At 36.4% G+C, this 26061-nt stretch overlaps 1 protein-coding gene across 1 annotated transcript; it reads right to left on the minus strand.

The window, feature by feature from the left end:
- Positions 1–11520: 11520 nt before the first annotated feature.
- LOC104223414 (uncharacterized) lies at positions 11521–12001 on the minus strand. The gene is made up of 2 exons (XM_009774849.1): positions 11682–12001; positions 11521–11584 (listed from the first exon to the last, which is right to left on the minus strand). The coding sequence occupies exons 1-2, from the start codon at positions 11999–12001 to the stop codon at positions 11521–11523; spliced, it is 384 nt and encodes a 127-aa protein (XP_009773151.1).
- Between the last annotated feature and the right edge of the window lie 14060 nt (positions 12002–26061).

Consider the following 26061-nt stretch of genomic DNA (forward strand, 5'->3'; position numbering starts at 1 on the left):
TAATATAATTCAACAAACTCAATTATAACACACAAATTTTGTATTTCCAGTTATAAAAAAGATTCTCAACCGAAAAACACCCCAAAAACATAGCAATCTTCAGAGAAATTATATAATACATCTGAATACATAAATTATATTAATTAAAAAACATATGAATAAATTCATGGATTATAGCGAGGCAGTGAATACAATGAAATACATAAAATACAACGGGATACATTGAAATACAATAATAAAAAATACAATGAATACAATGAAATACATAGAATACAACGAGATACATCGAAATACAATGAAAAAAAAGACAATGAATACAATGAAATACAACGAGATACATTGAAATATATTAACAGAATATTCAAGTTGCTCAACCCCCAACTCCGTCGTCTTTGTTCAAGAACAACCCTAATGTCGCCTCGTTGAAGCAACATCAGTATCCAGTCCTCGCTCGCCGTCACTATTGCCTCCGGTTGCCGACGATTAGAGAGAAACTCAAAATATTAAATACTAAAATCATCAAAATCTGCTGCCCTGTGTATACTGGAGACAGGTAAAGTTTGGTATAATATAATATTGGTAGTATTATTGAAGCACGCCTCTATATTGTGATCTGAATATCGTGTTCTCGAGCAGGTATTAGTTGACTTCCAGGAGAACCCCAAAGCTGCACAGGAACATATGAAGAACCCCCTTGTGATGAACAAGATCCAGAAGTTGGTTAGTGCAGGAATTATTCTAGACTCTCGTTCGGGTCATCATCACCACACCTAATAGGTGAATCGGCGGAGGAGAAGACATCGGGAAGTATGAGAGAGAGGGAGAATAGATATGAGGTAGGGGATAGGAGAAATTTGAGGGGATATGAGAGAGAAAAACAATACAAAGCTTATTTTATGGCTTAAGAGTAGGAGGTAACCATGAATAGATATTTGGCTATAAAAATCAAAAAGGTAGCTATGGAATATAATTTTTTAAAAGGATATTTATTTAAAATAAATAAGGTATCAACCTTTGCTATAGGAGGTAACTAATCCATTATCAAATTGAGGTGTTAGGTTATTAAACAGATAAACAAATTAAAAAAGCATCTTAAGAAAGTGATTAAATCATGACACATACTACACAATTTTTTCCCTTGATTTATTTGAAAGTTTTAGTCACCTCATAGTCTAAATTTTTTCCAAGTCACATCTAAGGTTGTCGATTGGGGAATTTCGTCCATCCTCCGGCTCAGAATCCGATTGTCCTAGTCCCACGAAATGGGAGGAGGATGTGACAAGGGAAGGAAAAGCAGAAAAGTGGAGGAATGACTAGGTGGCCCGCTTAGGAGCGGTTACAAAATCGCACCAATCCCAGCTGGCTATCGTTTGGATAAAAAATAGATTATTTTTTAGAGAAACTAGTATTTACTCAATTGTTGTTTTTGGCCTTCCAACTCCTATCTCCAAATTTTATTTTAAACCCTTAAAATTCAATTAATGCTTATTTTTTCCCCGCAATGTGTTGGTTCATGGTTGTGTCATGGAAATACTAGATTATCATATCGTTTCACTTTCTTTAGATGCAAGCCCCGAACGTGATGTCTTTGCCTATGGGCTCATACTATTCCAACTCCTCACACACAAAGTTGAGGAATGAGAGAACGACTACCGATTTGGTACGAATATATGCATATCTCGACCAAGGTAAGGATCTCACAATATTAGTCAACCAACAGGAGAGCCGCTGAATGCAAAGGAGAAATAATAAGGAGACTACTTATTATAGGGGCAAAGTGTGTCAGTATAAGAGCAAAAGAAGAACGTCCCTCTGATTTGGAAGTCATTGAGGCATTTCAGGAGATAAGTATACAGTTTGGCTTTCTATTTTGACTGGTATTGTATGATAAAACTTTGGAAATTCACTATAATAGTCAATGAGAATATCCAAAAATTTAATTCACTTCAATGTGGGGAATGTGTAAATTATACACACTTTGCTGGTAAATTTTCCGCCTAGGCCACCGAAGATTTTTTGGGCACTTATTCTAAACCTCTTCGCACATTTTCTTTTGCATATGGGGTATCTAGTTTACTCCTACTTCTACTTGTACTTGCTGAATCTGGCTTCCCTCTTCCATGACTATGGGTACCAATGTAAGAGCCATAAATGCAATAGGTTAGTGTCACCATTCTTTATTAGTTGAATACATATGGAGATATGTAAAGTTGTCATGATTTCTGATTTAGATACTTTAGATAGGTTTTGTTTTGATTGAACACCTATAGTAGATCGAAAATATATCAATCAAACACATTTTGCTGACATGATTGATAGAATGAGTTACAACATGTAGAAATTTTTAACGATTATAGTGTAGTACTCACAAAATACATAAAGTCTTTAACTCCATGTAGTAAAATTGTTATTTATATTGATAAAAAATAATTCAAGTTAATAAGATATTATCCATGTGCTTGCAATATATTACCTTGGATATTGTTATAAAAAACTTTACTCAATAATATAAAAATTTAAATAGTTTAATTTAAAGTTAAAATATTTCTGCTCACTATTTATTGACTTAAGTTTGTCACACACCTATCAATAATATAGCATCTGACTGAAACCTTGTACCAAGCCAAAGGCAACATTAAATATTAAGGGCTCGTTTAGTAGGAGGTAGGGGTGTCAATGGATATTCGAAACCGATTGAATCGTACTGCACCGATTTTTAGGTTTCTTTTTAAGAAACCGTAGGTTTTTATATAAATCTATAACCGCACCGATAATTAGGGTAGATTTTTTATTTTATAAAAATAAACCGAAAAAATACTGAACCGTACCGAATAAATTTTACATGTAGAAAATATATTTATTTAGTAAGTTTAAAAGTAATAATGCATTAAATTTTCTTTGGGCCTTGAAATCATGAAAACTATTACAAGCCAACAAGTAATTAAACTCAAAATACTAATTCCTAAAACCTATTATTCTACTTATAATTAAACTAAGTTATTTCAAGTATCTTTATTAGCAAGACACAAAGTATTCTAGCGATTATGAGTAGCAAACTACAATGTATTGAATATGTTCCGATCATATAATTTGGATTTATCTTTTTGAATATTTAATCTTCTATAGACTTTATTCTTGAGTCCCAGCTTGGTATATCTTTCAACTCGTGTGATTTATATTTTCTTTGCCTTTGTTTGATTTCTTTTAGGCTGTTGTAGAATAGTTGATGGATCTATACTCTAGCTATTTCTTTTTTTTTTTTTAATTCATCACCCTTTAAACAGTAAAAATGTCTAGAGAATTTTGCTAAGTCCTATAAAAGAACGTATGTTATTGCATTCTACTTCTACTGGTGAATTTTACATGATATAAAAAAATACCGAAAATTAATCGAACCGTACCGATACCGAAGAGAAACCGACATGATTGGGACAGTTTCAAAAAGTCTAATTTTGGTTATACATAATAGAATAACCGAAAAATTGGTATGGTACAAATTTTATAAAATAACCGGCCGAACCGAACCATTGACACCCCTAGTAGGAGGGATAAGGGATAATTAATCTTGGGATTAAATTTAAGAAGATTTTATCCCATGTTTGGTTAGATAAAATTGCGGTATAATTAATTCCGGGATTGTAGTATTTTTCTTAATCCCCATAGAAGGGTGAAATAACTAATTCCGTGATAACTAATTCCGGAATAATTAATCCTGAGATAACTTCTTTCCAACCAAACGACCCCTAAGAGAAATAAGAAGGAGAGAACTGGTTGAGGTTGACTTAGAGCCTGTTTGGCCATGACAATTTTTTCACTTTTTCGATTTTTATTTTATTTTTTTCGAAATCAGTGTTTGGCCATAAAAATTTTCAATTTTCAAAGATAAAAATTTTCAATTTTCAAAAGATAAAAATTTTCGAAAATTTGAAAACCTCCAAAAAGTTATTTTTCAAAATTTTCGCTCAGATCACTCACAAAAATTTAAAAACAATTCAAAAGTATATTCATGTTCAAATACAACTCTAATTTTCAAATACCATTTTCACTTGAAAAAATAAATTCACTTTTTAAAATTTTTTACAATTCTTATGTCCAAACGCCCACTAGTAGTGATAGTCAAATTAAAACACACACAGAGAGCTGGAGTCTCTCTGGAGTTTGGACAGTTCTAACATCAGTTATCTGTAAGAAAGCGTATTTCTTTTGTTCAGGTACTTAGCAATGGAATGATTAGTAGGGTGCTATGCAATTTCATGATAAGTTCTATACTAATTACCAAATTTTTGTTGCAACTATATAGTTCGCGCTTTGTGGTATAAAACTGAAAACCAAGATAAAGAATTTCAAGAACACAAGTAATATTTAAAAGCAAGTAAAAAAGTTCTTGTTACAACTTTGAGCCTACTTTTCCTCGAGAAGGTATCCAAAAGAAAATGAAGAACATACTCTACACCAACCAGGTTCAAACAATGAAAAGAGCAAATGTAGCAGATGCAAGTACTGTATCTCTTGTGATCTCGGCACTATAACATCAGCACAAGCAAAATATTTTTCGGGTACATTGATAGACAATGGTAGAAGGAGAGTCTTGGCGTAATTGGTAAAGTTGCTGTCATGTGACCAGAAGGTCACGGGTTCAAGCCGCGGAAATAGCCTCTTGCTAAAATGCAACATAAGGCTGCGTACAATAGACCCTTGTAGTCCGGCCTTTCCCCAGACTTCGTGCATAGCGAGAGCTTAGTACACCGGGCTCCCCTTTTGATAGATGCTGGTACTTCCTGAGTGGGATATAAGTGTGCGCACAAGTAGCTGTAACTACATTTACCATTGAAACTCCAACTCTAATGTAAGGAAGGGAAAGCCTCAATCATGTAGAGAAAGCGCAACTAGATTTTATTAAGTATCATAAGATTCATACATCATCAACCAGCAAATTACAACAAGAACCAAAACAAATAGATCAACTTAAATAATTCGCAAAAAATAATAAATAACCAAAATGAAAAGAAACAACAACTCATGATTTTAGCCTCCATCATCCATCATCAGGCAGATTACAACATGAACCAAAACAAATAAATCAACTTAAATAACTGAAAAAGAATACCGGCCATTCTTGTCCATAATGGTTGATAGTCATCTTCATGCCACTAGGTCACAAGTTCGATCGAGCCTGGTAACCTGACTAACAAAAATAACCAAACTGAAAAGCAACAATAGCATGGCCAACATGACACATTATGAGAATGATGGTTTGATCCAAGTCTGTGGGCAAATAGGACTTAGTGACAATCCAGGATAAAACGATTCAATACTTCCATCGTCAAGATTGTAAGCCCCCATATCACTTCCGCCACCACCACCTTCACAACAATCATATTCATCAACAGTAAAATATATATGATTAGGCTTGACTATTGTAAAGTCAGATGAGTCAATAGAACTTGCTCCATTACGGCCCAAAAGAATTGCTGAATTTCCCAAAGTGTTGACCTTGTTCAATTTAGCTTTGGTTAGATCTAGTTCATATACATTAAATTTAACAGTGCGATTACACCCAAGACCATTAGAATGTAAGAATCTAGTAACGATAAATAGTGCATCAGATATCTCAACTAGGTAGAAGTTAACTGGACTGGGAAAGATATCATCATCTGTAAGCTGAGCAAGTATGCGTGGCTCTACTATTGGTTTGGAAATACTACGCCCTGCAATATCAAAAACCCAGACTTCGCCACCAAAAGTTAGTACATAGAATTGCCCCTTATAGTAAACCATAGTGGAGATTCCATCAAATTTCTTGAAATTACTATTAGTCCAGTTGAGATCTCCAGGTCACCAAAACGACAACCAACTACCGTCCCCAAAACGGGAAATTACCAGTGCATAATCAGATGTAATAGCAGATAAGACGGCTTTGTCTATGCAATGCCACTCTCCTTCTTTAGGTGCTTCTTCTCCATGTAAAGCCAATAAAGCTTTTAGCGAGGGAAGCTGTATACTGATGCGAGAGAACGGTTGTAACAACTTCATCTCTGCTGTGCATGAGATGGCGCAAAGCCACCCTTCAGATGGAAAACACTCTAGTGGCCCTCTAGCTTCTGGGAGAAATATGCGTGAAAATTTTTTCTTGGAAAGAGAGCAAAATTCGGATGATTGTGAAACTTTTTTCTTGGAAAAAGAGTAAAATTCGCGATAATCATCACCATCTTTATCAGCAGCCAACATTAGCAATGGAACTTGGGGCGAAAACGTGTCAAAATGTTCGCCATGAGTTACAAACAGCACTAAAAGCAATGAAATCTTCGATCACTTTAACATGCTTTGCAATCATAGTAATGAGGTCGTACGGCAATTCTGCCCAGTACCCATAGCAAAGGGATGATGGATTGTAAGGCTTCTAGGTTAAGAATAGAGGTTGGTAGAGATGGCTTATATGAAACAAACGATTCGAGGGCATTTAATTGTAGTATGTTCCAAATCCTATATTAACTAGGATTTAGACTATCAGTGACAAGCCCAATATTTTTTGGACTTAAATTGTAAATATAGAAATCAATAAAAAAACAAATTAGAACTAAAAGTAATTAGCACAATGTTGAAAGAATAAAAGAAAGAGGGAAGCCCCTAGTACGTACCCTGATTAACTCTAGTTCTATTTCAGGTATAAATGTCTGGAATGTGTATGTTTGAGGTTCAGCTTTGCTTGCACAAGTAATATAATACTAAATTTTAGATAAAATTTGTGACTTCAAATAACTTATTTATGCAATATTAGTCGCATATATCTGAAATTGATTTTGGAATAGTTAAACTTATAAAAAAAAGTGAGCCCAATGTGAACACGTGATTTTTGCCCTATATGAATTACTCCTACAGAATCCCAAAGAAATAGATTTTTCTTTTAATTATTTTCCATTTTAGGAATTTTTGTGGAATTTTCTTAATTATTTGTGTTTTCTGTACATGTTTAATTTTATTTAATTCATGAAAATACAAAAAATACTTTGCATTTGCATTTAGGATTTATTTTTATATTTTTAGGTTAATTAGTAAATTAGTTGTTTTATAAAAATGAAAAATCACAAAAGTGACTCACGTTGCATTTTAACTTTTTAATTTTGAATTTTATATTTTTTCTTTTAATTTAGGATTTAATTAATTATTGAAAATACAATGTCGAGTAATTAGTTTAATTTGGTAAGTTATTTTAATTTAAGAGCTATTTTAGTTTGATAACTAATTTGAAAAGGAAAAAGAAAAAAAGGGGAAAAAAACAATTAGAAATTGACAAAAAAAAGAATTAGAACTTTAAAGGCTGTCGAGTTTTGGGCCAAATTGGCACAACCCAACCAAAATTCCATCCCAACCCGTTCAACTCCAGGCCCAGATCACACCTTTACCCGGTCCAAATCTTCAGCTTAGCCAAACTACGTCGTTTACAGTTTATTTGGTTTAAACAGATCTTGGTCTTCCATTTTGTTTCATCCAACGACTGTCAAAGCCCTCCCTTTTTCACTTAAAAATGTCCGAAGGTCAGCCAAACAACCTAGGACCCGGTCATTTCCACTTCATCTCCTCTCATCTCTAACCATAAACCCTAGCGCCGCCTGAGTTTCCCAAGCCATTTCCGCCGGCGGCGACCACCAAAGCACTCCTAATCCCCACCAGATTTACACCACAGCATCCCCTTCATCCCCTCATATCAAATCCGTCACCTGTTTCCTTCTAATCATCGCAGAACTCCTCAAATATGTGATCGAACTTTGGTCTTCGAACCCTAATCTGCCCAAATTCATACCAGGTAACTCCCAAACCTTCCCAAATTCTATCCCCACACCCATTTCCCCAAAATCCCAATAAAATTTTCCCAATTCCAAATCTAAAAAAATTCAAGCCCTAACTTTCTCTTTTCTTTTGATTCCGCGCAAATCCGGGCTCGTGTTGACCTATAATCTACGCTAGTTGATTGCTTTTAATGAGAGCAATCAATTAGCATTGGTTTTAGTTCATTCCGAAGATGCCAGATTTTGGGCGAATTCATTAGATTCCGGTCAATTATTCACTCCCGCCGGTGTATTTCATGTTGTCGAGGCATTCCGACATTTTGGTATTTTCCCTTTCCTTTTCTTATTGATTTCATGCACTATAGTATGTACTGCTTTCATTTGTTTAGTTTTTATTTGTTTCTTTATTTTGGCTGATTTTCTTTGATTAGTCGAGTCATTTTAAGTTAAGAGTTAAAATAAGTTCAATCCCAAAAATCAGAATTGTTTGAGTTGTCTTCTATTTTTTTTGGATTTGTTCCTTTTTCTGTGGTTTTATTTAATCATTTCTGATTGTTCGAGGTCTCATAATTAACTATGGTCATCACTGACCTAGTTAAGAGACTTGTTCATTTGGGGTCTTGGTTTAACTTGACCCAGGTTGGTTCATGAGGGTAAATAACAAGGGGTACAAGGGCATTTGGGGGATTTTGATTAAGAAAATCTTCATTAACTGATTTGGAAACTTCCTGTAAGGTGGGGAAAGGGAATGACTTAACAAACAGAACCAAAATTCAGGGTCTAAAGTAAACAAATTGGAAATTGGGGAAAGGGTAATGGTTAAATTGCAGAATCATTTCTGTTGCCCTAAGAAGTTTCTATAAAAGGGCACGTTTCCTTCTTTGTCAAGAGAATTTAGAGATCACAATACTAAAAAAAGGCTGAGAAAATGACTGAGCTGAAAAACACATAAAATCTCTTGCATTTTAGTAGAAATTGGCTTAGTTCTGCTATTATCTTCATAGTTTGAGACTTGTTCTCAAGAATTTCTGATCATTCTGGGTTCAAAAATGATTTAAGACTGAGTGTTGCTAGTTTGCTGAGCTGATTCACTGTTGCTGTTCATCCTTTACTCTCATTGCTTTTCTCTTGATTTCCAGATACCTTTTAGATTGTGGATAGAACATGAAGTGTAACATAAAACTTGAATATGGAAATATGATAAACATCAGTGTCTTTTTGTTGAATTTTACTTCTCATTCTTCAATCTCAATTACGGTTTGTAATATTTTAGTTCTAGGTGCATTTTGTTAGTTTGTTTCCTGTTATAGATGTGGTGCCCTAGTGTTAAACTGAAGTTTAAGCTCTCTGAGTCTCCTGTTTAGTTGTTAGTTTGGTTTAAACTTGCTATGAGTGGGGAAAATGCTCCAGTTTGTTTGCAATAATAATTAAGACTATATTGAATCATTCTTGGTTTGTGTTTGGGTATTTTTAAGTTTGACTTGATGTTTAGATTCAGGATTGTCCTATGACAATCTTATGGGGTTTTGTTGCTATTATGTGTGTCAAAAAGGGTTTAACCGAGGTTTAAATTTTATGCAATTATCTGTAGGCTAGCTTGGGACTGATTTAAATATGAATACTGTATGGCGTAGCTTCTCATGTCACTAGTACTATTCAATTCAAATAATGTTACTTTTAGGCATGTAGTATGTTGTGATAACATTTAAAGTTTTCTTTTTCTCTCTTGAGTCATGTTGTTGAATATTGATGAAAGTTGAGTGGGCTCAGTAGTATCATTAAGTTTAAAGTACTACTCATGTCTTGCTAAGGACTCAATCTCGAGTCTCATGCTCCTCAGCCTTTGGCTTTTCATGAGGTTTGGGTCCTTTTGGGCCTGGACCTTGAGGCTGCTCCAAAATGGGGAGATTTGAGGCCTTGTAGTTCCTTTGGGCTTGTGTTCGAGCCCAGTTCCCCTTTTTCTTTGATGTGGAAGCTTGCAAAAAGATATTTGGGTCTGCTACCAATTTAGGCCCTTCAAACAACCAAGTATCTGACCCCTTTTCAACACTAGTCCGCTAGTTATTAAGTTTGGTTTAAACATTTGCTTAAAATAAAATTAGAATTCCTTTAGTCTTTTAACCAATTATTTAGACTCCTTTAATTAGATCGAGGTGTGCCGTATTAGCAAAACCTATAAATTAAGATTAAATTAAGAAACCCTTTTAATAGAAGAAATTTGAGGCGCACCATACCAAATAAAACCCTTTAAGCCATGACCCTCATAAATTAGTTATCTCTTCTTAAAATCGAGGTGTGTCATCAATTAAACTTTCCATGGCCCTCGCAAACCTTGTTTTTAATTTGAACTTTCGTAGTCGCTTTAGGCGCATTCTATAAATTGATTTTCTTTTATTTATCAACTCGGAGTGCACATTTCTTTTATTTAAAAATGCACATAGGTTTAAAAGTATTTTAAAATCAGATAATTAGGCCAATAATAATAGTTGAGCGCCCGTGCTAGAACCACGAAACTCGGGAATGCCTAACACCTTCTCCCGGGTTAACAGAATTCCTTACCTGGATTTCTATGTTCGCGGACTATAAACAGAGTCAATCTTTCCTTGATTCGGGATTTGAACAGGCGACTTGGGACACCATAAATTATCCCAAGTGGCGACTCCAAATCTAAAAATTAATCCCGTTTTGATTGTCACTTAAATTGGAAAAAACTCCCTTATACCCTTCCCGTGGGTAAGTAAAAAGGAGGTGTGGCACCCAAAATCAACTATTTGTGCACTTGCTCGTTCCTTTAACGGTCAAATTAAACCACATACTTTCGTACCTAGACAATTCGTCCTTCATGTCAGAGGCGTAGTCAGGATTTAAAGTTTATGGGTTCTGAATTTGCCTATTCGCAATTAAATATCAATAAATATTTAATGAATTTCCTAATATAAATAAAGTTTTTAAGTAAAAGTAAACTTATAGGCTAGCTCCGCCTCTACTTCGTATTGTTAATAGGATTACTTAGCAACAAGTTTCAGTTTGGTTCTTAAATAAAGAATCAAAGCGACCAAGTCAATCAAAATAAATTCAATAACGCAACAAAAAGTTAAACGAACAACAACAACAACAACAATAAATCCAGTATAATCTCACAGGTGGGGTCTGAGGAGGGTAGTGTGTACGAAGACCTTACTCCTACTTGGAGAGGTAGAGAAACTGTTTCCAATAGACCCTCAGCTCAAGAAAAGGTGGCAAGGAAGAAAAGGGATGAAGAAGGAGAAAGGGGGGGGGGGGGGAAAGGGAGACAAAGACAATAAGGAAAAAGGTAAGTAGAGGTAGCATCAAATAGTAACAGTCGAGGAGCAACAATTTCCAGTAGCAATTTTCAAAAAACCAACAATGGATGTGGTACCTAAGTACCAAATACAATAACAATCTAAAAGAAAGTATATCTCTACCAATGACAAGAATACTACTAGTACTACTGGTAAACGTAGGAGAAAGTCACAACTATCTGTCAACCCACCACCTTAATCCTCGACCTCCATACCTTCCTATCGCTAGTCATGTCCTCGATTAGATGAAACACCAACATGTCCTGCTTAATCACCTGTCCCCAATATTTCTTTGGCCTACCCCTGCCTTTCCTCAAGCTCGCCATGTTTAAACTCTCACACCTCCTGACTGGGGCATCTATGTCTCTCCTCCTCACATGTCCAAACCATTGCAGCCTCGATTCCCGCAATTAGTCTTCCACGAATGCCACTCCTACCTTGTTTCTAATAACTTCATTCCTAATCTTGTCTTTCCTGGTATGTCCGCACACCCATCTCAACATCCTCATTTCAGTTGGACATGCGACAAGCCAAACTCAGCCCGATACAACATAGCCAATCTAACCAATACCTTATAGAATTTGCGCTTATGTATAAGCGGCACATTCTTGTCGCATAAACCCCCGAAGCTAGCCTCCATCTCATCCAACCCACTCCAATACGATGAGTAACATACTCGTCAATCTCCCCTTCACCTTGGATTATAGACCCAAGATACTTGAACCTATCTCTTTTGGGAATGACTTGACTATCAATCTTTACTTCCACTTCTTCTTCATGCCTCTCGTCACTGAACTTGCACTCCAAGTAATCAGTTTTCGACCTACTCAACTTGAAACCTTTGGACTCCAGCGTCTGTCGCCACACTTCCAACCTAGTGTTAACACCCATTTACGTCTTGTCAATCAATACTATGTCATCAGCAAATAACATACACCATGACATCCTTCCTTGTATGTGTCGCGTCAGCACATCCAACGTTAGGGCAAACAAAAACGGGCTAAGGGCTGATCCCTGATGCAACCCCATCTCTATAGGAAAATATTCCGAGTCTTTTCTTGCAGTCCTCACCCGAGTCCTAGCACCTTCATACATGTCCAATACCATAAAATTAATACATCATCAATCAGCAGGCATATTACAACATGAACTAAAACAAATAAATCAACTTAAATAATGTTAGCCCAAGTAAAGGTGAGTTTTGAAGACAGACAAAACAACTCAGACATGGACCAGGTCCATCCTAGTGAAGCATAGATATGGTCAGACTCAAGCATGTGAGATGCACGTGAAGGAGATAAACCTAATTAACATAAGTGATATCTCCTGATCTTGATCGAAAAGGTTGCATATTGGATAAGGAGAAGGACTCCTTACTCAAAGAGAACATAATTTAAAAGATGGATAGAGTTAGAGGTTGAGATCAGCTAGAACTCTTCCACCAAGGAAGAGTAGCATCGGAATTCTAGTCAATCTCTATTTACTAACTCTATAAATATCAGTGTTGTTCTCTTTTACAGGTAATACATATAAGCACAAGTTAAATGTAAATTGAGAGCAAAATAGCAAGGCAATTTTGCAAGAAATTTGTGTGTGATTCAAGCGTGCAAACCTGAAGCTACTTGAACCAGATAGATGAACCAGTTCCATGTGTCTGTCTTTTATTCTAGTTCAATTGTAGTAGTTGTTTTCATATTGTACCTTTCAGCTTTATCTAGAAGCAATTGTATTGGGTACTCAGAGTTTTCAAGTTAGAGTTAACTTGAAGTTGTCGCAACAGTTGAGGCTGTGTGCTACAACGGGATTAGAGTTAGTCCTAGGTTTACAAAAGATTTTTTGTAAATTCAATTTTTTCTCTATGATTTTAGTGAAGAGTTTGGGAAAATCCTACTAGAAAGTAGGTTGTGATTTTTTCACCTTTTGAGCAGGTGTTTTCCACGTAAAATCTCTGTATTCTTTAATTTAGTACTTATTATTCCGCAATAGTAGTAGTTGGAGCACATAGAAGAATCAAGTCCTTCCATAATCAGGTTAAGCAAAAAATTGGACACCACACAAATCACCCCCCCTCTTGTATGGTATTGAAGTATAAGACATCAATTGGTATCAGAGCAGGTTATCCTTGAAGAGGCTAACACCTTAGAAACAGATCAAGATAAGCGCACCACCTGGAAACTAGGAAGGGCAATCCACCGCTAGACCTCCACTCTTTAATGGCCAATACTACTCTTGGTGGAAAAACATGATGAGAGATCACATCATCGGAGAAGATTATGAGCTATGGGGCATTGTCACTGATGGTCTCCTGGCTACCATAAAGAAGACTACTGAAGGAGTAGAAGTGCCAAAAACAAGAGCTAACTGCACGGCTAAGAACTTGAAGAAGTGGGAAAAGAATGCTAAGGCCAAGAAATGGCTTGTGTGCGGACTTGGTCCAGACGAGTACATCAACTACCGTTAAGAAAATTTGGGACACTTTGCAAGTGGCTCACGAAGGAACTCCTCAAGTGAAGAGATCAAGAGGAATACTACTGTACTCTCAATATGAGAATTTTACCATGAAGGAAGGAGAAATCATTCAAGAGATGTATACAAGATTCACAACACTAATAAATGGACTTAAGTCTCTAGGAAGGATAATCTTTGAAGAAGATAAGGTTGAGAAAATTTTGACAAGGGTTTTGCCAGTCACTGGTGAAAGAAAAATCACTGCTATTCAGAAATCAAAGAACATTGACACTCTCAAGTTGGACGAGCTAATTGGAAATCTCACTGCCTATGAACTTAGAAAGCAAAACATGAAGATGGATTCACCCAAGAAGGAAAGGAGCCTGACTCTCAGTATCGTTGAAGGTGCAGATCTAGAGGAGGATGAAATGGCTATGATCACAAGGGATTTCAAGAAGTATCTAATGAGAGGAAATGGTTCTTCAAGAGGTGCAACTTACAACAAACCAAGGGTCCCTGAAAAACAGACTAACGAGGGTTGTTACAAATATGGTAAGACTGGCCACATGATCAAAAACTGTCCTCAATGGAAAATTCTGAACGAAGAAACACTTCAAAATTTTCCTTTGTAGCTGCAGTTCGCCATGAGGTACAAACAACACCAAAAGCAATGAAATCTTCAATCACTTTAATACGCTTTGCAATCATAGTAATGAGGTCGTTTGGCAATTCTGTCCAGCCCCCCCTAGCGAGGAGGTAAGGTTTCCACGAGGATTAAAGAAAAATTTTTTGAGGGCATTTATAGGCGTGTGCCATGTATATTCCTATATTGACAAGGATTTAGAATAGGGAAAAACTCAGAAAGCAAAATAAAATCGGGAGAAATTAAAAAATAGCCAGATTTACAACTGGTCGTTCAAAAATAGCCCAGTTTCAAAAGTAATCAAAATTTAGCCACTTTTCATGTAAAGATAAATCTGAGCGAAAACACTGTTCAAAACCCGAAAAATATGCCAGTATATTATAGTGGAGTTCCAACATAAGGATGCTTGAACTCCAGCATATTCTACTGGAGTTCCAGGACAAATATGCTGGAACTCCAGCATAATATGATGGAGTTCCAGCATAAGTACACTAGAACTCCAGCATAATATACTGGAGTTCCAGCAAGTATATTTGTCCAGTATAATATACAGGAGTTTGGAGCACCGGTGCTCCAGTCTCCAGTATATTATACTGGAGTCAGCAAAGTATACCGGTCCAGCATAATAGTTGAAGTTCATACACAGGTGCACCGAACTCCAGTATATTATGCTGGACCGGTCTCTGTTGCAGCAAAATAGTGGCTATTTTTCATTGACTTCGTAAACGCTAGCTATTTTTAAATGACCAGTCCGAAAACTGGTTATACCGTGCTATTTTTTACAATAAAATCCAAATTAGTGGGCCAATTCGGTTATATTATACGCTCCAATCATAATTAAAAGACTACCTTTCACATATGGAAGAGCTCTTGAAATTTTTAGTCGTTCATTCTTATTTACTTTGTAGACGAGAACACCATAACATAACTTATACTATAGTATTTTACTCCGTACAAATTAATGGAGTATTTCTTGTGCATATGTGGGATTGGTAATTGGTATAACTTTATAACTTCATTAATGAGTAGGACACTTAATTTTATAGGAATTCCATGTAAATTCGTATTAGAATGAGGTTTTTGGTGTGACAGTATCCAAAAACCAATTATCTTTTTTAAAATATATTTTAATTTTTTGAAGGTAAAAAAGTCTATCAATATTTCGGGGATATTTTTATCGTTCAATAATTAGCGTGAAGTATTCGTGCTTTTATAATAAATATAGATATAGATATAGATATAGATATAGATATGTAGTATAATTACTATTATTCTTGAAAATTTTATGTTTTTTTTTTAAATTTTAAACCAAAAAATTCCAATCTTCCCCAAACATGTAATAACCCTACAAAAGTCCATAGCAACTTCCCTATAACACCTACCGTCAATCATCCAATACCCTACATTTCTTCTTAACTCGTAATCCAGAAATAGTGTGTCAACAAGAACATTCAATCGCTGAGCCTCACAAATACCAGAATTTTCATACCCAATCTCAACACCGCTACTCAATGGCTGACATGTATCTCACACTGCGTCATCTCACGGAAAAACACCCATAAGTCAAAACACATGGTACCTGTCAACAGGTGAACTCTACTCCGATAGGAACATATGGTGCCAGCAAAACCTTAAACACCCGAAATCGTCCGAGACATCAAGAACTCATATCCTTCCCTTCAAAACTATCTGCAACCTTATACATGCAATTTCAACCCCACAGCGCATCGCCTCTAATATGGCACTCGCAACACTACGAAAATCTCTTAGCCAACTATGAATCATAAGCAAATGGAACACCCTATCAACCTAGAATCTTTCATTTAACCCAATCCAGGAAAACGCCATCACACGCAATATAGCCTCTATACACATAGAAATCATCAGCTCCGACTGTGGTCATAACCATGATAAATCCTTCGGAACTTATTAATACATAATCGAGGAATAAGAATCAATCGCCTATAACTCAATCAGGTCACGCAGACTGACAAATCAAAAGTAACTCAACCCAATATGCCCGTCCTAAGGGAACCTCCTGGGAACCCAAAGCCATTTCTGACATCACTCCTACATTGACATGTAGACCCTCCTTGACAAGGAAATATTGAGGATCCAATTACCATTCGCTGCTCCGTAGACAAATTCAAAAGTCCTTAAATCCACTCATCCTATTCTAATTTTCAATACACAGCTAATACGCATTGAGCAACCCGTGCTTCACCAACATATGCCCATTCAAAGAAATAATCATGAAAGCTCTCGGTTCCGAAACTGGTACAACCCATGATCCTACAATCCGATCGTCATTTGCAGCCTCCACCAATTAGCTCGAAGCCATAGAACACCTTATATGAGACACACGATCCAAACTCATCCTGCAGAAGGTGGCCTGCCAGTTATACTCATATCGACACCTTGCCTTGAACTTACCTTAATCACAATAGTCAGGCCACCAACCAATCTTTCCAAATCTGCGCCTACCAACCAGACTTATAAACCTGACTCACACCACAAATGGGTGACTAGATGATTTAACACTACATTTACTTCAGAGGCTAGACAACACATTGCGATGATGATCAAGCATCCACAACCCATCGTAATCTATCTTCAGCATCACCGATCGTCGGCACATAGCAAATACTGAGCACACAACATCACATATGAGCGATCGGCACGATAAGGAAAGAAGAAAGGGAATTTTTTCCTAAATGCCCTGTAGCCTCCCGAAGATAGGTATGGACGTCATCATACCGATCCACAGGACTCTATTAGACACTTGCTCATGACTCGTAGAATCTACGAACCTAGTGCTCTGATACCACCTTGTCACGACCCAAAAACCACAAGTTGTGATGACACCTAACTCAACCCGCTAGGTAAACAAAATAACAGAAAATACCACCCAGCTGAGATTATAAGAGGATAGAAAATAGATAAATGAACACTTACAAATTTACCAAGACCAGGTAGTACGAATCACAAACTTCTAAGATTTGACACTTTAGAACTAATACAAATAAATACATGTTCTATTTGAAGATTACGTAAATTGATCAACAATAATCTAAACTACCAAGGACAAGTGGCAGTTATATCCAAACGCACGAACATCTTCTGAATCAGCACCCGACGTCACCAGCAACTCCACTCCAAATCTATACGGGACATGCAGAAGTGTAGTATCAGTACAACCGCCCCCATGTACTGGTAAGTATTTTGTCTAACCTCGTCGAAGTAGTGACGAGGCTTTTAGTTAAAATGATGCTTGTTTAAATAACTTGTACATTAGATAAATAGTAAAGTACTTCAAAGTATAACGGATAAAAGTATCAAATACAACCCGACGAGTCAGATAATGAATACTGTAAGAACCACAATAAAACATTTACCATCTTTCTTGTTATGAGATATATGTCAAAAATGTCAAATCACAAGGTACGGTAACACCCTTCGTGCTTTTATCTCATCCTCACCATGTATAAATAAAATTATGTAACAATTCAATTAGTACGGCAATACCCTTCGTGCGTTCAACTCATCTTTCCCAAGTGATCGTATAACAGAACAACCATATCATAAGAACACAATAATCGGAACTTCTAAGTAGGAAATACGTAAGTAGCAACCGTGGACAAGGTTACACATGTGGGTCACAGTAAAGGACTAAGCTGAAAGCACGTGAGTAACCACAACAATTAGAAAACAGGAAATATCAACTTCAATTAACTAGAATGTTGGAGGCCTAAGTACAACTATAACAATTAAGAGTAAAACACATGTTATTTACAAATTAACAAGTAAGGGCATGAATGGCTAGCATAGTGGAAGGCTTATACTGAAGTGCAACAGAATACATACAACATATAATATAAACGCAGAAATAGACATGGTAATTGTAAGTTAGGCAAGTAAAAGACATGGACAATGCAACAACAATCGAGATAAAGGTCAAGTACAGGACAATAACAACAAGTCACCCCAATAAGTAAATACAACAATAACAGCTCAAGGTAAGGGCACAAAATGCATGTCCCTCGTCCTCACCTGCATGGAAACACCCTTCGTGCCATGACTTCATCATAAAATACAAACATAACAATACAAATGGAATGACACTGCATCACCCTTCGTGCTTTTACTCTCAAATGATATGGCACGACATCACCCTTCGTGTTTTTACTCTCAATAATGTGGCACGACATCACCCTTCATGTTTTTATTCTCAATAATATGGCACGATATCACCCTTCATGCTTTACACTCTCCCTCACATGATAATTTATAAACAGTGGCACAACATCATCCTTCGTGCTTTACACTCTTTCTTAACAACTATATGAGTATCAATGACAAATAAGGAAGGACGCACAAATAACATCAAGGAGAGTGCTTAAACGGATATTCCAAATACATTCCAAATCACAACTTTCCAAGTCAACAATAGTTCAACAACCCCCAAGAACCGTATTATTCAAATACTTCCACGAATCTCATAAATGATCCACAACACAAGTATAGAGCCTAGTATCTCAAGAAATTCGGTTGTAGTAATGTAGTAATGATTTCGCATAGAGATGACCGAATTAGACACATCAATGTATTCTTACAATTTCCATCAAGTTTGATCAAGTTATAACAAACTAAGTCTTGATACCTATCATTTAATATTATGTCCTTAGTATCTAAGAGTCAAACACGGCATTAAGCAGAATGTCACAAAATTCTACAAACATAAATATAACATAATCCCCCCTCCCCCCGAGCATGATTAACCTTGGCACATACATATAAGCTCGTCACCTCATATATGTATCTCCCCCATGTAGCAAATAATGACAAATAGGAGGAAAAATTCCCTCAACAAAGCTAGGCAAAACACTTACCTCGATCTGGCTAACTCAATACTCAACTTAGCTTTTCCTCTACAAATTCGCCTCCGCTCGACTCAATCTAGCCAATGACGACTTAAATACACCACACGATGCAGGAGAAAACAATTTCAATTAATAAAGCTATGATTTTTATTTAATTTCTAAAAAGTCAACCCCCAGGCCTGCCCAGTTAAAATCCGGGTCCAAAGGTAGGTCTTGACTACCTATAGTCGCACGAGCTAAATATGTGTTTTGTTTTCAAATCCAAGTCTTGTTCAACTCCCAAATCTCAAATTTTCATTTTTCAAAACTTTGACAAGATCCCCAAATTTTTTCATAGTTTTCCCATGAATTTGATGTTAAATCTTGTATAAAATCATGAAATATAGTTGAAAATTAATTAAAGATATTTACCCAATGATTTGGCATGAAAATCCCCTCTCAAAATCGCCTCACCTCGAAGCTAGGATTCAAAAATATAAAAAAGTGAAGCAAAAACTCGGTATTCTCAGCAGTTAACAGGCTGCAGATGTCGCATTTGCGAACAAAACTTCGCATTTCCCAATGAACGATGTTTTCAAAATTTCCATAAATGGTTTGCAATTGCGAATGAACAGTGTCGTACCAGAAATCAGCAAAACCCAAACTTCTCCGAAATAATCCAAAATCACGCCGAAACATATCCGGAACCTCCCGGGCACAAACCATATATGAATTTCAATCATAAAACACGTTACGGGCCTACTTGCGCACTCAAAATACTGAAAAGGGGTAATCTTAACCCGATATTGACCATGGTCAAACTCCCAAGTTTCTTAATTTTACTAGTCTCTCAACCAATGATCCAAAAATACACCCAAGCCCCTCGGGACTCCAAACCAAAAGTGCACACCAGTCTAAAAATATCATACGAACTAGCTCGCATGATCAAATCGCTAAAATAACACCTAGAACTACGAATTGGATACCAAATCAAATGAAATTTCTAAGAAAGATTTGAAATCTCTATTTTTACCACTGGACGTCCGAATCACGTCAAACCGATTCCGTTTCCTACCAAATTTCACAGATAAGTCAAAAATATTATATTGGACCTGTACCGGATTCCGAAACCAAAATACGGACCAGGTATCAATAATGCCAAACATTCAATCAATTCTTAAAAACATTAGATTTTTCAGACTTTTAATTTTCAATAAAAATTCATAACTAAAGCTAGGGACCTCAGAATTCGATTACGGGCATATGCCCAGATCCTAGATTTCAATACGGACCCACCAGGACCGTCAAAATATGGGTCTGGGTCCATTTACTCAAAATGTTGACCGAAATCAACTAAAATTAACTTTTTAGGCAAATTTTTTTGTTTTTATCAGTTTTTTTAGCATATAAGCCTCCCAAGTCAATACCCGGACTGTGCATGCAAATCAAGGAAGGCTAGAATGAGGCTCTAAAGGCTTCGAAATACAAAGTTTGGTCCTAAATCACCGAGTGAAGTGCAGATACTCAAAACGATCAGTCGGGTCGTTACAAATTATATGTCTGATGTTATGAATTCTCTAATATTTCATGACATCTAAATTATTTTTATCTATTGATTTTGCTAGAGACTGATTATTCATCAAAGAAAAGTTCAAAGAAGTCTCATGGTTGAGGTATGTATAGTGTCAATTTTTATATTGTTTCTCTTACTTTGTGCATACTACTATCGTTCCTGTCTCTAAGTTATGATGCTATTTTTTGTATATCATTAATTCATGTAGCCAATAAATGCAGGTCGTAACTTCACTTATTTATGTAAACAACAGTGAAATAAAAGAGCAAAGTAACTCATGAGCTGAACATACACAAAATACGTGCATTTAATTTAAAATTGAACGTAAGATGTCGACATTCCTCCTTGCTCCGTGGTTGCGATATGATCTAAGTAGTCAATATAGCTCAGATTCACATGATATGCTAGACATTTTGATGATCGGAAATAGTATGATCTTTTATTGTCGAGCTGGTGGTATGCATAAAGGATGACAAATATTTTGCATTACATCATTATAACAACTTCTTGATACTTATTTAATTGGTGAAATGACTTCCTAGCCACTTAAACTTGTAGAGCTTTTGAAAGCCGATATACAAACTTTAGTCTTTTCCATTTAAACACTCAAACTCGTAAAACCTATAACTAATAAACACCTTTGACCATTGACTATGCTTATGTGGGGGTAGCTTATCTTACGTGGACATAGTGCGTACAAGTCACATTCAAATGACGCGTTCTGTTACTATTCATTAAAAAGATTGTAAAATCAAAAAAATAAATAGAAACTATAAGGAAAACCAAAAAAGAAGAAGAAATCTCATCCGCCGATTTCCATAATAGAAACACCCCCTGGATCTCGTCTTCTACACACCACCCCTGTATCTTCGCACCATCCCCAACGACCAGAAACAAGGCTTCACCCATAACCCACAGCAATGACTAAACGAGCCCAACCAGTCCATCCTCCCATCTACGCCTAACAGCGCCTCCCCCTCCCCCCCTTCGAATTTTAAGCTTTTCTTGTTCTCAATCTAAAAGCTAGCCGCCTACCACCAGAAATGGCTGCAAGATAAACACATACACGCAAGGGACAGAGAAACAAATCTAGGGGTGAGAATGAGAGAAAAGGAGATGGGGAAGTGAGCGAAAAAACAAAGGGACAAAGATATTTTTGTGGTTGTTCGGTTTGAGTGTTGAGGACGTTCGAGATCGCCGGCGAGTTGTTTTTTTCCGGTTCGTCGTACAATTTCCAGATTTCTGTTGATCATATATTATCCATGTTTTTACTCGTTTTCTCTAATTCACTTGAACAGTTCTAAGTATCCATTGTTGTTCCTCTGTGTTCGATTTTTTCTGCTGTAGTATTGTGTAAATTATTTGTGGCCCTCTTCGTAGTTAATTTGGTTTGCTGGGTAATTTTGGTACCTTGAGTTAGGTAAAAGTTGCACAGCTATGGTGAAGAAGAAAATAAGGGAAATAGAAGAAAAATTAGAAATTAATAAATTTATTCTAGCACAGCTATGAGGTTTGTTTTAGCGCCCTTGACGTGTAACAATCCCATTGGTCATTTGCTGACTGGATGGACACGTATGTGAATGTGTAATACACGCGCGTAGAATCAAGGGTCAAATGTGTTTATTAGTTAAGGGTTTCACGAGTTTGAGTGTTCAAATGGAAAAGTCCAAAGTTTGTGTATCGACTTTCAAAAGCCTTACAAGTTTAAATGGCCAGAAAGCCATTAAGCCTATTTAATTTGATTTGGCTTTGTCTTTTTGTGGTTGCTCTTTAATTTTTTTTACGTGGTTGCAGAAAGTCATTCTCTTTACAAACAACCTGTTTGTCTAAGCTTGGTTATAGAGTCAACATCGAAGAATGTGTTAAAACTTTTTTGTTCCTTGGCTAATTGTAGATCAGTACAACTAATAAACAGCTGAACTTAAGAGGGTTTATTTGCTCTGCTTGTGATAGGATAAATTTATTTGTATTGAACTGCAAATACCCAAAGATGGAAGAAGGCAACATACAAGAAGAGCATCCTGCTGTTGCATTTTGTTACTATAATTGATGCTTATCCTTTTTTAGTCAATTGGATGTAGTACCAGCATAAAGAATGCAAATTCTATTTTTTTTCTACTTACTATTTGCAAATATTTAATTTTTATAACTTGTTTTAAAGTACGTCACAATATGCTGGGCCCGTGCTAGCACTGGTCATGCTCCATCTGGTATGTATATAGGTGTAATAATAAATTTAAATAGCTACTTCTATAATCGATTTGATTTTATTGTTTCTGTTATTTTTTTATTAAAACCAAAATCAAACCAAATTTGATCGATTTTTAAAATTCAAAAGTAAAACCAAACCAAACCTAAAAAGTATCTTTTTTTTGTTAGTTTAGGTCGATCTCCGGTTTGAATCGATTTTTTGAGTTTTCATGAACACCCCTAATCACATCCCTAATCACATGATACTCTGCCACGTCATATACACATCACTCTTTAATTTATGTACAAAAGATAAAAAAGTGTATATTCAAACCCCTTAAAATTTGCACCTTCTACCTTCTTCAACAATTAAATGAAGAAGTTATGAATGTTCTTTATCCTAATCAAACTATCTTTGAAAATGATGAGGAAAATAATGATTTAGATGAAACACAACCGGATTTAGATGATACACCTACTAGTCCTGTTAATAACCCAACTGATGCCCCGCCTGATCCTCCTGTAGTAACCCCTACTTTTAATAGAAAACCTTCTAAACGGCCCGAAACATCTTTTGTTTGGCACTTTTTTACTCAATTAAGAGAACAAAATAAGGCTATGTGTAAAACTTGTGGGTCTTTGTTGGTTCATAAATTTACTGAAGACCGTAGCGATATGAGTAGTTTGACTAGACACATATTGAAACACCCTAGAGATAAAGCTAGATATTTACAAATGAAAACTGCGCAAGAGGAGACAAGTGTATATACTACGGTTAACCCTAGTACATGTTCAAATCTAGTTCAACCGGGAATTAACACTGTTACCGGTGACATTTTATATTATGATCCAAATAAAGATCGTGAAGAATTGGCAAAAATGGTTACTGTTATGTGTGAGCACGTGATTTTTGTTTTCGCACGACAATCGCTCCAAAAAGAAATAAAAACAAATATAATTGGCCCTGCTGTACAATTTCGGATTTCTGTGCGGCACTTTGTTGATTTATTTGTGACCTTAGCCCATTTTTATTTATTTACTTTATTAAAATAAAAATCAAAAAAAATATATGTGTCCTGCATAATTCAAACCGTAATCCGGTCGTTAAATAGAAAATCATGAATAGGCATTTTCGTCCGTGATTTTATTTGGTTTGACTTTACCTGTTTTGAAATACTTTAGTGTGTGTGCAAATAATTGTATTGAGTGTGTATTTAATTTTAAATTTGATTTTTTGGCTTAGTTTTGTTTTAAAATAAATCAGAAATAAATAAATAATAAATAAATAAATAAAAAAAAAAAAAAAAAAAATAAAGAAAAGACCCCTTCCCTTCCGGACTTGGGCCAATTTTAACAAAATTGGCCCAAACAAACAGCCCAAGACCCAGGCCTGCCCGGTCCAGGCCACCTGATGCCCAGGACGTCCAAACGACGTCGTTTGAGTCATACCTGATCTGGACCGTTGATCTCAGAATGATCAACGGCCAAGATCAATCCCCCGTAACCCACCAATAAACCCGACCCGTCTCACCCGGACCGACCCCAACCCTTTACCCTTGAAACGACACCGTTCCACTTAAGCTATCAGATCCAGACCGTAGATCTAGATTGATCTAACGGTCGAGATCAATCCACCCATTAACTATATAAAGTCATAATCCTACCCTGCCCCCCTATCCGAACCCCAGCCTTCGTCTTCAACCTCATCCCCTTCAAACCCTAGAGCCGCCCTTGTATCCCCCACCATGAAAACCGGCGGCATGAACACCGGTGACCTCGCCATGAACACCATAGAACCCCCTCACCACCCTGAACATAGACCTGTTGACCGTTTGGTTCGAATCACCCCCCAGGTCCTCGAATCTTCATTTGAAGATTCGAGTCAAACTCGATCTACACCAAACAACCCCAGCTTCATACCAGACACTCCCCGGGCCTTCCTCGTGACCAAACCATACTTGGTTTGGTCCGAATCTAACCAGGGAAGCACGAATATTAGATCTGAGTTTTGAAACCACAAGGTCCCTCGTCACTGGTTCAAACCGGTTCAAACCAAAGAGTTTTAAGGTCTGATGGACTTTAATCAAGTGTTTCTCATTTGAGAAACACTTCGATTAAAGCCCGTTCAGCCTTAAGAAAGTTGTTCAAATCCGAGTTCAAATTTTTAACTTTGCAAGCTTTAAGGTGAGTTTGTTTGGTTTCCTTTATTTGTTTTAGTCCGTGTGTTTTGTTTTAAATATCTGGTCATGTTTTGTTTCAATTTGTGTCTTTAAATTTTACTACCTTCTGATTGACCACTTTGCCTGAACCACTGTGTTTTGTTTGAACCCCTCCTATTCTGATAAGACATGTGTATTGGTTGTATCCCAAATTTGTACTGACTTACTGATTCCTCAAAGTATAATCCTGCTTAATCAGTATAAGTCGAGTCATGTGTCCCATGCTTTTGAATGTCTGATTTGGCTACGTTTGTGTATGTTAATACTAATATAGTCGAGTCGACATGTGTCGTCAATTAATTTCAACTGTCTGAGCATAGTAAATCGATTTGCTTCTGTTGAACATTTGTTGAGATCAATTCAGAACCAGTTTTGTTTACTTATAGCTGTTGATTTGGATCAGTCAATGTAAAAAGGATTGTTTATGTTTAAATTCTGAATTGGAAGGCATGTGCACTCGTGCACAGCATGTGCATTGGTGCACCTCATGTGCCTTGTGCACAGCCTGTTTTTCTGCATTAAGAAGCTTTTAAGTTTTAAACAATTTGACAGCATATGCTGTCAGATATATTCTACTGCCCATACTTGCTTTTAGATAATAAAATGAAAAGTTGAATCTGCCAGGGAATGTGAATGGGTTTTAATACTTAATTAGCTAAAGTTGGAATTGAAAATGGAAGGCACATGGGAAGGGTACTGTGATTTCTGAAAACAGGCTGTTAAAAAGAGTAGGATAGAGGCTTATAAAAAGGGGGGGGGATAGGACACAAAAAAAAAGAGAGGAGAAAATAGACAGACTGTGAGGAATTTTTGAAAGAGAGAGCTGAAATACACACTGAGAAGTATACACACACAGACATACATAGAGAGACACAGGGGGAGCCTAAACTGAAATTTTGAGAATTGAAGTTCTGGGGGAAAACAGTAAAAAAAACTGGAAAAGGTCTCTTTCTGATAACTTAAGTATAAGTTCAAGACTGCAGACTGATATTGGATTCTTGAAAAGAAAGAAGATAGGG

This window comes from Nicotiana sylvestris, chromosome 8 (assembly GCF_000393655.2).
Source record: "Nicotiana sylvestris chromosome 8, ASM39365v2, whole genome shotgun sequence".
NCBI lineage: Eukaryota > Viridiplantae > Streptophyta > Magnoliopsida > Solanales > Solanaceae > Nicotiana > Nicotiana sylvestris.

What these genes read in the sequence shown, in the direction of transcription:
- LOC104223414 (XM_009774849.1), bottom strand. Translation starts at nt 12,001, where the DNA reads ATGGGTGTTAACACTAGGTTGGAAGTGTGGCGACAGACGCTGGAGTCC. An exon ending in ATAAGCGCAAATTCTATAAG is followed by an intron (nt 11,585 to 11,681) that starts GTATTGGTTAGA and finishes CGGACATACCAG; the next exon opens with GAAAGACAAGATTAGGAATG.